The sequence below is a fragment of the Podarcis raffonei genome, chromosome 1 (genome assembly GCF_027172205.1).
Source record: "Podarcis raffonei isolate rPodRaf1 chromosome 1, rPodRaf1.pri, whole genome shotgun sequence".
NCBI classification, from domain to species: Eukaryota; Metazoa; Chordata; class Lepidosauria; order Squamata; family Lacertidae; genus Podarcis; species Podarcis raffonei.
In genome coordinates this window covers 32528568-32542263 of record NC_070602.1, presented here as the reverse complement: position 1 = coordinate 32542263, position 13696 = coordinate 32528568, and the positions used below count along the sequence as shown (strand labels likewise).

General features: G+C 43.6%; 1 protein-coding gene across 3 annotated transcripts in view; it reads left to right on the top strand.

The window, feature by feature from the left end:
* Positions 1-3727: 3727 nt before the first annotated feature.
* The window catches only part of TTC6 (tetratricopeptide repeat domain 6), a 73970-nt gene continuing 64001 nt past the window's right edge, over positions 3728-13696 (top strand). For 2 of the 3 annotated variants that reach the window (XM_053380020.1, XM_053380012.1), the window contains exons 1-5: positions 3728-3955; positions 5975-7034; positions 7744-7824; positions 8663-8746; positions 10580-10687. In XM_053380020.1, the coding sequence (XP_053235995.1) occupies positions 5985-7034; positions 7744-7824; positions 8663-8746; positions 10580-10687 (1323 nt within the window). In that variant the 5' untranslated portion in view covers positions 3728-3955; positions 5975-5984. Of the gene's footprint in view, positions 3956-5974; positions 7035-7743; positions 7825-8386; positions 8409-8662; positions 8747-10579; positions 10688-13696 lie in introns of those variants that run through there. The other variant, XM_053380024.1, reaches the window with a different exon arrangement.

Genomic DNA, 13696 nt, shown 5'->3' with positions numbered 1-13696 from the left:
GAAGTTGCACACTGGGGCTACAATCCTATTCCCACAGAGGATAAAAGGGAATTTTTTTATTAATTTCAATGGGATTAGGATCGAGCCTTTCTTGCTGTGCAAATGAATAACTTTGAAGAGGGCTCAGTTTCCTTGCATCTACTGTGCTATAGTGTAGGAAAATAAACAGTGCCAATTTATCTAAAACTGTTCCTCACCAGTGTGCCAGAATCCTGACCCCCCAGAAAACCTATTGTGGCACAGGCTAAGGGGCTACCCTTCTGCCTATTGTGAGCTTTTCCTTTGCTTCCTTCCGGATGCAAATCCCAACATTCCATTCAGGTCCTCCTTCCTGATGCTAATAGCTCTTTCTATTCATTGCCATGTCCTGCCCCTCCTGCTGAGGCACCTGTGGAGAGGTGTCATGGCTGCCTAAAATGGCATACTGATGGTTCTATTTACTGTTTAAAACTACAAAGAGTCTTCTGGCATCTTAAAAACAAATGTATTACGTCATAGGCTTTTGTGGACATAGGCCACTTAATCAGATGCACAATTTAAAAAAAATGTACTATCAGTTGCTCTTTGACTTTCTTTTTAAAATCCTGTCCATGTGTATGACTCTTCCCCAACTTTCTTCATAATTTATATCAGTATTTCCTCCACTCATCCCAGTATGGCTCGAAAGAAAACTGTTAGAAGCTCAGCAATGAGGCTTTTCAGCATTAACTGAGGTAGTGAACAACTGAACTGTAGAGGGCAGTACTGCATGGCAGAATGAGAACGTTTACTCTTAATTTAAAACAAGGTAGATATCTGGATTCAGCAAGCAATTCTATACCTGCTTACCTAGGAATTAGTGTAATTGAATTCAGTGGGCCTTACTTCTGAATAGACATGTATAGGATTGCATTATTGTATCTCCAAAGAGCTCAAGGTGACACACCTGATTCTCTTCTCCCCTCCCTGCTTTTATATTCACAACAACCCACTTAAAACAAAGAAAATAACATTCAACAATCCATTAGAATATAACTGTACACAATAAAACTAACTCTCATAATATCAGTAAATAACTCTCAACAATGACAACACAATAAATCATTGCTAAACTATCATCAATAAAAATAACAGCAAGTCACAATACAGTAACATCAGAGGAGAAATAAAGGAAACTAATAACAGCAAGTCATAATACAGTACAATAACATCATGGAAACTAATAAAGTGGAATGATGTTTGGATGGTCCAGTATCTATCCACCAGAAATGCACTATTATTGGGCCATGACATGTTGCAGAACACGCTGGTGAAAAGATGAGTCTGAAAGGGCCCCTGAGAAATCACTCAGTGAAGTTTAAGGCCAAGAGAAACTCTGATCTGAAGACGGCACTGACATGGCAGTTTATTCTATTTTAACATTTCCTTGTTAATTTCTTGTTAATATTTGAGCTTTCACACAATGTAAAAGCCACCTCTGGAATTAATATAGAACAATTATTATTATTATTTATTATTTATACCCTGCCCATCTGGCTGAGTTTCCCCAGCCACTCTGGGCGGCTCCCAATCAAGTGTTAAAAACAGTACAGTGTTAAATATTAAAAACTTCCCTGAACACAGTTTAGTTCTCACTTCCATATTATTTGCAAATGGATTTTTCCCTTGGAAACAACCTGGAAATGAACACTAAACTTGCACTGTGTTATTACACTATGGTTCCAGAAGTGGCTTTTACGTGAAAACTCAGACATAATGCAGAACTTAAGAGTTGGGGAAAAGTAATGAAAACAAACTAAACTGCCATGTGAGGGAGAAAACTGCCATGTGAGGGAGAAACCTCCTTGTCCTAGTGCGTCACTGTACTGCCACACAGACCCTTTAAACAGAAGTTAGGTAAAGGGACCACTGACTGTTATGTCCAGTTGCAGATGACTCTGGGGTTGCGGCACTCATCTCGCTTTACTGGCCGGGGGAGCCGGTGTACAGCTTCCAGGTCATGTGGCCAGCATGACTAAGCCACTTCTGGTGAACCAGAGCAGTGCATGGAAACGCCGTTTACCTTCCCGCTGGAGTAGTACCTATTAATCTACTTGCACTTTTTGGAGTGCTTTCAAACTGCTAGGTTGGCAGGAGCTGGGACTGAGCAACGGGAGCTCACCTCATCACAGGGATTCGAACCACCGACCTTCTGATCAGCAAGCCCTAGACTCAGTGGTTTAGACCACAGTGCCACCCACACCCCAAATTGTGTAGAGGCTGGAGGACTTGACCATATTTAACTCGACTGGTCCCCCCCCCTTGTTTGTTTGCAAGGTGCTTTGGGGTTGCCTTGGGCAAGATAAAGCAACTAACAAATGTAATATAAATAAGTAAATAAAAATACTGAATGAATGAATTATTTCGGTCACTGACCAAAGTGCAAACATATGCAACAACAGAGAGCATACAGATATAAATAGAGTAAAATTAATCTCTAAGAGCTGAGGTATGATAAATAATTCAGACACAAAACAGCTCTCTATGTTAAAACCTTATATGAAAATACTGAGCCAGAACAGTGGTCTAAGCAGCCCATGGCTGTCTCTTCAGAGGGGCAGAGGATTCCCCTAGCTCCTGGCCTTTTAATTGGACATACCGAGGATAAAACATAAGCAAGGTCAATGGTCCATATAGCCAAACTGGGTTTGATGAGGCCCTAAGCTATCAAGGTAATGGGGCCATTTATATGTTCAGCTGTCTTTTGGCAACAACAAATTGCCACTGTTTTTCTGTTGAATATGGGACGTGGGTGGCGCTGTGGGTTAAACCACAGAGCCTAGGACTTGCCGATCAGAAGGATGGCGGTTCGAATCCCCATGACGGGGTGAGCTCCCATTGCTCGGTCCCTGCTCCTGCCAACCTAGCAGTTTGAAAGCACCTCAAAGTGCAAGTAGATAAATAGGTACCGCTCCGGAGGGAAGGTAAACAGCGTTTCCGTGCGCTGCTCTGGTTCGCCAGAAGTGGCTTAGTCATGCTGGCCACATGACCCGGAAGCTCCCTTGGCCAATAAAGTGAGATGAGCGCTGCAACCCCAGAGTCGGTCACGACTGGACCTAATGGTCAGGGGTCCCTTTACCTTTAATTCTGTTGAATATATGCTATGGTAATTTATGGACCTAATAGGTATCTAAAGCCATTTGCACATGTTGCCATGCAACCCGTCCATGCAGAATGTAGGCACCCTATATATAGAAATGAGCAAACCAGTGATATTTTAGGGAGCAGGATAGCAGGCTTACTTTCATCACTTACTTACATTACTTACATCATAGGAGCCTAGACAACACAAAACACTGTTGCTGTATGTAGGTTTTATTTTATTTGTTTTTTATCTTATATTTTCGAAATGTACATCCAGGTTTTTTTCCCCTTTAATTTTTTGGGGCCCCTCCAAGAGAGTGGGCTATAGCTATAGCTTGTTTAGCTTATATGTAAATCCGGCACTGGTCCAAGCAGCCTACAGCTGTCTGAGAGGGGAAGAGGACCCCCCAACTCCTGGCCTTTTAACTGGACCTGCCGAGGATAAAACATAAGCAAGGCCGATGGTCCACGTAGCCTAGCATCCCACAAGCAAGACCTGAACGCCCTCTCTCCACAGAAAGCCAAACGCAGCCGAGGGGATCGTTTCCAGCGCGACCCTCCCTTGCCCCAGGGGGCGCTCTCGCCAACGACGCACCCCCAACCCCACCGCTTCCTCTCCCACTCCCTGTAAGCCGCGGCCGGCCAGGCCTGTCTCTCTTGCGTTGACTCCGCGTCCCAGCCCGTTGCTAAGCGACCGCGCGCGCTTCTCTCCCCGCGGCGGGCCAGAGCTGCTGCCGTCGTCGTTGGCGGCCGCTGAGGAGGGAGAGGCTGGGAAAGGACGAGATAGGGAGAGGTGGAACCGAGCCGTGAGGGAACCGCTTTCGGGTTGGCGCGGGAGGAATCGCGGAGCGAGGTTTGCCTGAAATGTTTCGCGGGGAAAAGTTAACGTCGGGCGAGGATTTGGCGCGAAGCAGCCGCGTGGCAGAAATCCAACAGGTGCAGGTTTCCATCGTCGTGGGAAAGCCCCTAAGTCAGGCATAGGCAAACTCGGCCCTCCAGATGTTTTGGGACTACAACTCCCAGCATCCCTAGCTAATAGGACCAGGGGTCAGGGATGATGGGAGTTGTAGTCCCAAAAATATCTGGAGGGCCGAGTTTGCCTATGCCTGCCCTAAGAGGAAAGGGGCTTGCCCTGTTGAATTTTTCGGTCCCAACTCCATTGTTTAGGGGTGGTCGGAGTCCATCAGCGACTTGAGGACCACGGATTCCAAGCCCCAGCCTGAAAGGCGCAGGACCGACCCTGCCAGTGGGTGGGTGTGGGATGGATGTGGGAACTATATGGCCTGTGCCAGATTTATGTATAGTAGTACCTCGGGTTACATACGCTTACATATGGTTACTGTAATGCTTCAGGTTACAGACTCCGCTAACCCAGAAATAGTACCTCAGGTTAAGAACTTTGCTTCAGGATCAGAACAGAAATTGCGCAGCGGCAGTGCGGCAGCAGCGGGAGGCCCCCTTAGCTAAAGTGGTGCTTCAAGTTAAGAACAGTTTCAGGTTAAGAATGGACCTCCAGAAAGAATTAAGTTCTTAACCCGAGGTACCACTGTGTAAGCTAAACATGCTATAGCTTAGGGCCCCACTCTCTTGGGCCCCCAAAATTTTTTAAAGGAAAAAACCACTGTATTAATTGTATTTCAGTTCAACAATTACTTTGGTAAAATACATATTTTGTTATGTGCAAATGGATTTAGATATCTGTTAGGTGTCTATTAGGTACCTATAGCATATATTCAACACAAAAAACAGCGACAATTTGTTGTTGGCAAAGGACAGCTGGACATATAAAGGGCCCCATTACGTTCTGTAGCTTAGGGCTTCATCAAACCTAAATCTGGCCCTGCCTAAAGGGCACAGGACCCTGCCAATGGGTGGGTGCGGGATGGATGAGGGAACTATATGGCTGCTGTGTGTGATGACTTGGTTGTATATAATCAGCTAGACCTGTTGCGAAAGTAAAAAAAGGCGTCCCCAATTGCAGCAGATTCTTTTTTTATATATAAAAAAATAGCAAGTATTTTGTTAAAATGGCAGACAGCAATCTCTGTCTTAAAAGAGGCATTTCTTCCTCTTTTGCTCAGGAGGTAAGGCCTCTCCTAAGAAGGCACCTGGTATAACTTTCACACACATGTAAAAAAGTCAGCACTTGTGCTGTTTCAGAATCATTGCCTTTTATTTATATGTACAATTGTGCAAATTAACTAACATTTATTTTATCAACTTGCTTTTTCTAATAGGCAGTACCCTTATTGGAAACTATTTAGTCAAATTAATGTTGAAATATCATTCTGGATTTATTTATTTTTATAGAGGAGCAGGTTTTAATTAATTAATTAATTAATCAATTGCATTTACATCCCACCTTTTCTCCATGGAGCTCAAGTGGCATAAATGGTTTTCTCCCTCCTCATTTAATCCCCACAGCAACCCTGTGTGCTAGGTTAGGCAGAGAGACTATGACTGGCCCAAGATCACCCAGTGAGCTTTATGGCTGAGGCTGAACATTTGATAAATCTGTCAGTCAGTGATATAGTTTGCTTGTTGTTTGTGTGTTACCTGTGGTGCTGGGGAAGGAGAAAAATTAAATGGGACAATTGAAGCCCTCCTGTTCCTCTCTCTGACTAACCATGGTAAATTAAATGTTTGTGGCTTTTCTGTTTTTCTTCTCCTTTTTCAGACTTCCTAGCAGTTCTTCAAAAAATATTTAGAGCTTCATATAAATTAGCACATCTGGAATCACTTTTCAGCTTGTCCACATGAAGCTCCCAGATATGCTAATTTACAAAGTCAAGAATATTAAGAGGTCTCTTAATCTTTTATAGTCTGGATATTAATCACATATAAGTAAAATTCTATGCTTATTTCTTGAAAGGTGCAAAGAAATGGCTAGAAAACATGAGCATTTTGGCTTAAGCTATTTGGAAGAATTGCGTATCCTTAAGGAACGTGAAAATATCTGCAAAGAATCTCGACAGAAATTTGTCAGGTTTAAACAAGCAATTGCTGATGTTCACGGAGAACTGGAAAAATCCAATTTGGAGGTTGAACCACCTGAAACAACCTTGTCTTATAGGAGCTCAAGGAGCCCATCCCCACATCTTGAAAGTACAGATTCTTCTCTTGAAGTGGATTCTTCTAAATGTCTGAAAGCAGTTAGGATCACTGTTACCAGCCTGGAAGATCAAACACAAGATGTCACAACTTCACAAAAGACATCTAAGAAAGAGGGCAATGTTGACAAGAAACAGTCCCCTAGTTTTAAGAAAACAACCTCAGAAATCAAAAGTGATAACATGGAAGGTGAACATGAACAAGTTGCAGTAGCAATAGCTTCTTTCGTAGGTACAAGCAAACAACTCACAATGCTAAAGAAACCAGAGCCCCCACCGAAACCCAAATATCAAAGGAGTCATGCGAAATCACCAGCTAAATCTGTTGCTCTACAGAAAAACAATTTGGGTATGGAACAACTAAAGCAAAAAATAACATCGGAAGAAGTAGTTGTTTCTACAGTTGGAGGAACCAGCGCTTTAAATGTAGAAGCTGATGACACACATTCTGTGGTTTCTGGTTCAAGTGGAAAATCTGATATGTTGAAAGAAATTTCAAAACCATGCTTATTAGGTTCAATATTTGACGTTGAAATATCAGTTAGTAAAAGAAGCAGTGGCTCATCTAGTATGAAGTCTGCTGCAGAGGCTTTGGTAGAAATTTCAGGTGGGAGTACATCAAGCATTTCAAAAGCGAGGCACCTCGTGCGAAGTAGGTCACAACTACAGCGTTCCCCGCAAAAGATGCCTTCTGGAATAGCTGTAAGGTCTATTGATGAAATTATTGCATCCCTGAAGTCTACTATACCAACTCCCTCGGACCTGAGGATCAAAGAACTTGTGGAGAGTATTCTTGGTCAGGACTACAACGTAAACAAAGCAGTAGGTGGACTTAGAATGCGTGAAATATGTTTGGTTTTATTTTTAAAATTTGTATATTTTTCTCTAAAACCTACACTGTGCTGTAACACAGATAAAAAGTAGTACCTTATAAAACTAATAGTTAGACTGGGCAAATATAAATGCATCCTCCTTTGATAGGTTTTCTGTAGTTTAATAGATATATTAGTAGAAGTATCCTGGAAGTACACAAAAACCATTGTTGCAGCCTGCTGCAAAGTATGTATGTATGCATGCCTGTGTGTGTGTGTGTGTGTGTGTATTACAGGCTTCATCCTGGTGGTTCAAAGTGAATTAAAATGGGTTAAAATAAAATAAAACACTTATTCTGTTTCTGACTAGGGCCCTAGGGAAGAGTTTCATGCATGTGAAACACATACTGAGGGTGCTTGTCTACATGACTTTCATGTTTGAGTATCATGTGCAGCTTTCCAAGTTGATATTGGATACAGAGATTGATGTAGTGCCTAACCTACAGTATACAGAGATCAAGTTCATAGGTATGGTACAGCTTGAATTGTGCCAGAAATGTATAGGATCATAGTAGAGTGGTTATTGATAGAACGTGCTTTAAAAAAATTATACGGGAGATTCCACACTTACATTAGCATCAACTTCAGCAAAATGTTCTACTGTTGTTTGACATTGGTGTACTTTCTAATATATTTATATATATTTGCGTACAATGAAGATATTAGCTATGAATGAAGAACTTCAGGCGAGAGAACAAGGGACTCCAGCTGTAGAAGTTTCACCTTTGGAAATGGAACAGGTAAAATTGATAAGGTTCAAAGCAATATCAGAGAATGATGTTAATTTTTTAGTATTGTTTCAGAGGACTGCTCTAATAAATGTTTTAGTCCTTTATCATATACGCTGTAATCAAAGTAGCTGCAGATTGAAACGAAGGAATATTGGTTGAACTGAATCCCCACTTGCCCTGTCACTTGTACATAGTAGCATAGGGCCACTGATCCACCCCAGTACGGAGCACATTGACTCCATAAGAAACTGCTATGGAGGATTTGGGGACCTGGAGCACTATGTGAAATGACAAAGCCTGCAGCTTGTGGGAATTTGTAACATAGCTTCCGGGTAGGTGAGCAGACCTTTAGATCCAGGCCTAAATGTGAAAAGAATCTAAATTGTATCACATAGTAGTACATACTATGTAAACAAATGCCTTCCTCATGGCTAAAAGATGATGCTAAGAATCATGCTTTTTAATCTTAATCTTTGCAGGCCTCAGCACAGCAGGCCAGTGGCCACAGAGGCAGGGAAATGACAGTGTGATACAATAAGTAAGACAAGACACCACCTTGAATTGAAAAAATTGGCCACAACTTGATTACAGATGTAAGATGGATTTTGGCATGGGCATTGGGTTTGTATCCTGGATCAGCAACCTGAGATCTAACCTGATCTCTATCAGGGTAGAGCCTGGCAAAAGGACAATCCCCATTGATACAGATCTAATGGTGGAATTCCATAGGATGCCATTCAGGGATGTTCTATAACCTGTTGGCCCACATCAAATGCTTTCATTATGGCTAAAATGTGACATCAAAGATCATGCTTTTTAATCTTAATATTCTTCTTTCTTTCTCAAGCCACCACCTGCGAAAAAAGACCATCTGGCAACAGAGTTGGCACCTGAAGAACTGACAGCAGAAGATGCTGAACAAGTGAAAGTGGTATAGCTTAAGCTTCTGTTATAGAAAAATATTTGTTTCTTAACCTGATACAGTGGTACCTTGCAAGACGAATGCCTCGCAAGACGGAAAACTCGCAAGACGAAAGGGTTTTTGGTTTTTTGAGTTGCTTCGCAAGACGATTTTCCCTATGGGCTTGCTTCGCAAGACGGAAACGTCTTGCAAGTTTGTTTCCTTTTTCTTAAAACCGTTAATACAGTTGCGACTTGACTTCGAGGAGCAACTCATAGCACGCGGTGTGGTAGCCTTTTTTGAGGTTTTTGAAGACTTTGGTGATTTTTGAAGTTTTTCCAAAACTTTTCTGAAACCGTGCCTCGCAAGACGAAAAAATCGCAAGACGAAAAAACTCGCGGAACGAATTAATTTCGTCTTGCGAGGCACCGCTGTATTCTACACTGTTCTGCCTCATGGCAGCAGAACATAGAACTGACTATTAAGCTTACAGAGAATGAGAATAAATGCCATTGCTTTGGTACTGGGACAATGGCTTTATATGGAGAAGGAGCATTGCGCTAGCTGAGGTTGTGCTCCAGATTTGGAATGGATTACAAAATAAACTTGCACATGCAAAAAGTGGTGGTAGGTACAGTTAGAAGACAATATGGGTTATGTTGCACTGCTTTTTACTGCTAGTCAGTTTAGGGAGGTTCTTTAACATTTGCACAAACACCCCCGCCCCACTGCAAGGACTGAAAGTGGCCACAGTTAAATTTCACTGTCAGGGTGAAATAAACTAGTATAACAGAACTTGCTTTTGCCACTTTACAATATACCTTGTATTTCAACTATTTTATATGTGTTGAAAGCAAATGATGAAATGAGAGCTGAAAACAAACTTGGTTTTATATACATAATGTTATATATTTTATGTTATTTCTACAGTTAAATACCCTAATTTGAAATAGAATCTGCTTCCTTTTCTCTTTTGTTTTGAAAATCTCTCTTTTTAAAAAATATATCTTTATTAATTTAAAATAAATACATTTATGAGAAAACAGATGTACATACAAGTAAACAAACATACAATCAAACAAACAAATAACGGAAAATCTCATGAATATTCCTTGAATTGTTTTTGTTAGCAATAACTTACTTATAGTTAAAATTAAAAAAAAATGCCGTTTTTGCTCTATAGGACACACCAGACGATAAGATGCACCTAGTCTGGGAGGTGGGGGAAGGGACAGAGCCCCCCCCCACTTCCCACAAGAGCCGTGCGAAGCCTCCCAGGGCAGCGGGGAGCCTTCGTGGGGGCTATCCAAAAGCCAGAATAGCTAGAGGGAGCGCTGCGCAGTGGTCCCTCTAGCTGGTCTAGCTTTGCGCGAAGCCTCCGCAGGGCACGGGGAGCCAGCACTGGGAGGATGACTCAACCACACAGGCTGCTACTGGTTGTAATGAAGCATAACAATTACTACTTGTGTTATGGCTCCTTCTGAAAATTGACATCCCTGGACCTTTGCCAAGGAAAGAGCTCCCTTCTTTTGAGAATCCATTCAAGCCCCTTGATTTGGGGCAGTAAGAAATTTGCAACAACAGCTGCTGGGTTGGCAGGCATATAAGCATTGGGTCTCTGATTAATATACAATAGCCTTCCCCCAACCTGGTGCCCTCCAGATCTTGTGAACTGCAAGTCTTAGCAGCCCCATTCAGACTGACAGGGCTTGGGGATAATGGGGTTGTAGTCCAACAAACCTGTGATGGGCTACAGGTGTAGTATTCCTGGTGAAGATGATACAGCTTGTTCATAAAACATCACTGCTTTCATCCATGATGATTGATACTGTAGATTGTATATTTGCCCTTTATTTTCTCTAGGAGATACCAGGATCATCACGAAGAGCGAGCTTTCCCCAAGCTCACCATCCCCAAGCTCACTTTCAAATGGAAGCTGCAAGAGTGAGAGAAGATATTGCTGAAGTAAAGGTAAAACTTAAATTCTAAACTTTCTTGTTTCTGACTAGTCCTTTCTTTGCCGATACTACCTGTATTATTCTCTTTCCAGGCTGCTGTTTTATGCATCCTTTTTCTTATTCTTGTATCCCATGTGCCATCTGCTTTCTCAGTGTGAGCCTAGTCTTTGAGCAGGGTGCCTCCAATATGCCAGTGACACTTAGCTCTGTTTATCTTGGCATCAGAATTAGGCAAAGCTGTGCAGATTCTAGGGGTGGTGCTGTGGGTAAAAGCCTCAGCGCCTAGGGCTTGCCGATCGAAAGGTCGGCGGTTCGAATCCCCGCGGCGGGGTGCACTCCCGTTGTTCGGTCCCAGCGCCTGCCAACCTAGCAGTTCGAAAGCACCTTCAAGTGCAAGTAGATAAATAGGGACCGCTTACTAGCGGGAAGGTAAACGGCGTTTCTGTGTGCGGCTCTGGCTCGCCAGAGCAGCGATGTCACGCTGGCCACGTGACCCGGAAGTGTCTCCAGACAGCGCTGGCCCCCGGCCTCTTGAGTGAGATGGGCGCACAACCCTAGAGTCTGTCAAGACTGTCCCATACGGGCAGGGGGTACCTTTACGTGCAGATTCTAGACAATTGGAGGGCTGGATAAAGCTCTATAAAGGGAGAAAGAATCCCAGCAAGTCGGATGCCCTGTGATTGGGTAGTTCTCCAGGTGCTCTCAGATTAAACTGGTGAAGTGCTGTATCTCAGTGAAAAACCACCAGACCTGCATGCAGAAGGTTCCTGGTTCAGTCCATGCATCTCCAGGCAGGACTGGGACAGATTCCTGGCACTGAGCAATTGGCGTAGATTAGGGATTCTGTTGGTTTACCGCCCGCCTTGCTGCCCAGCAGTCTCCCTGCCTGAGATGACAGTCTTGGAGGTGGTGTTGAGGACTCCCAGACTGCTGGTTCTAGGGACCTTCAACATCCATGCTGAGGCGACTGGCTTTGGGGTGGCTCAGGGCTTTATGACTGTCCGAATGTCTGACCAGCTTTATATCATGGTTGTTAATCAGCTTCCTATGTTTGGTGAGCCTTTTAGAAAAGACAAAATGTTATTCTTTTGGTAATTTATTCTGAGCAGGTCTCCCATACAGTAGACAAGGAAAAAGGATAGAATGACTGAAAAATATAAAATGACTGTTTCTTCTATGTAAAGTAAAGCTGGGATTGGTTGATTTGCTAATTTAGGTGGTTGGGAATAGGGTTTGGTAAACTTTGGACCATGGAATGAGAGATCAAAACAAAAGCTTATTTTTAAAATACTTTGTATTATTTTAGATTTAAATTTTTTAAAAATTATTTATATATTTATTTTATATATTTATTTTCCTGAACATCAGGAAGACTAGTCTTACAGTAAGAGCTGGTTGACAGTGGAACAGACTCACATAAGAGCTGGTGAACTCTCCTTGGAGATTTTAAAGCAGAGGTTAGATCATCTTGTATGATCTAGTTGAGATTTCTGCATTGCAGGAAGTTGGACTAGATGACCCTTGGAGACCCTTCCAACTCTACCATTTTCTCTATTGTTTTAAACATAGCAAATTAAAAGCTAATCATTCTCACAGTGTAAAGTTATGCTTGTTTACTTGGAAGTAAAATCCACTATATGATTGGCAGCCACAAAGAGCAAGATTACTGATTACTTGTAATGTTTGAAAATGGATCCAATTGGCTTCCAGAGAGTGGTAGGGGATGTTTTATCCCAAGTTGATGACCTTTCAGCTGATTCCCTGGTGGCCCGCTGGAATGCGGAGTTAATCAGGGCTATTGACTGTCTGGCTCTGAAGCGCCCTCTCCAATTGCATGAAGCCCGGACAACCCCCTGGTTTTCCCCGGAGCTGAGGGTGATGAAACAATCATTGAGACGGCTAGAGCGCCGGTGGCGGAAAACTCATTCTGAATCAGACCGGACACGGGCTAGAGCTCAACGTCGAGCCTACCAAGTGGCAATGGCGACGGCGAAGAGGGCCTTCTTCACCGTCTCCATTGCATCTGCAGAAAACAGCAGCAGGAGACTTTTTCAGGTGGTTTGCAATCTATCGGAACCACCTGCACCACCAGGGCCTGGTAGGGACCCCAAGATCTCCTGCAATGCTTTTGCAAAGTTTTTTGCAGATAAAGTCGCTCAGATTCAGAAGGAGGTAGACTCCACCGTGGGAGCAGGGCCAGGGCGGGAGAGTGCTAGAGTTCTGTCTAGTCCTGTTACATGGGATCAATTCCAATCTGTTACCTCCGAGGATGTGGACAGGCTGCTTGGACAAGTGAAACCGACCACCTGTCTCCTTGATCCTTGCCCATCCTGGCTGATAAAAGCGAGCCGGGAAGGGCTGGGCGATGGGCTCTGCGGGGTGGTGAATGCTTCCCTCTGTGAGGGAGCCTTCCCAGACCCGCTGAAAGAGGCGGTCATTAAACTGCTTCTTAAAAAAACATCTTTAGACCCAGCCAATTTGGCCAATTATCGCCCAGTCTCAAATTTACTATTCTTGGGCAAGGTGATTGAGCGGGTGGTTGCCAGACAACTCCCAAGCACGCCTGGAGGATGCGGACCATTTGGATCCCTTCCGATCGGGATTCAGGCCTCACCATGGGACTGAAACTGCCTTGGTCGCGCTGGTTGATGATCTCCGGCAGGCTAGGGACAAAGGTGAGAGCTGTTTCCTAGTTCTGCTGGATCTCTCAGCGGCCTTTGACACCATCGACCATAACATCCTTCTGGACCGTCTAGAGGGGCTGGGAGCTGGGGGCACTGTTATACGGTGGTTCCGCTCCTTTCTCCTGGGCCGTGTCCAGAAAGTGGTGGTGGGGGATGAGTGTTCAGACCCCTGGGCTCTCACTTGTGGGGTGCCTCAGGGTTCCGTCCTCTCCTCCATGCTTTTTAATATCTATATGAAGCCGCTGGGAGAGATCATCAGGGGGTTTGGGCTGGGTGTTCATCAGTATGCAGATGACACCCAGCTCTACCTCTCCTTTAAATCAGAACCAGTGAAGGCG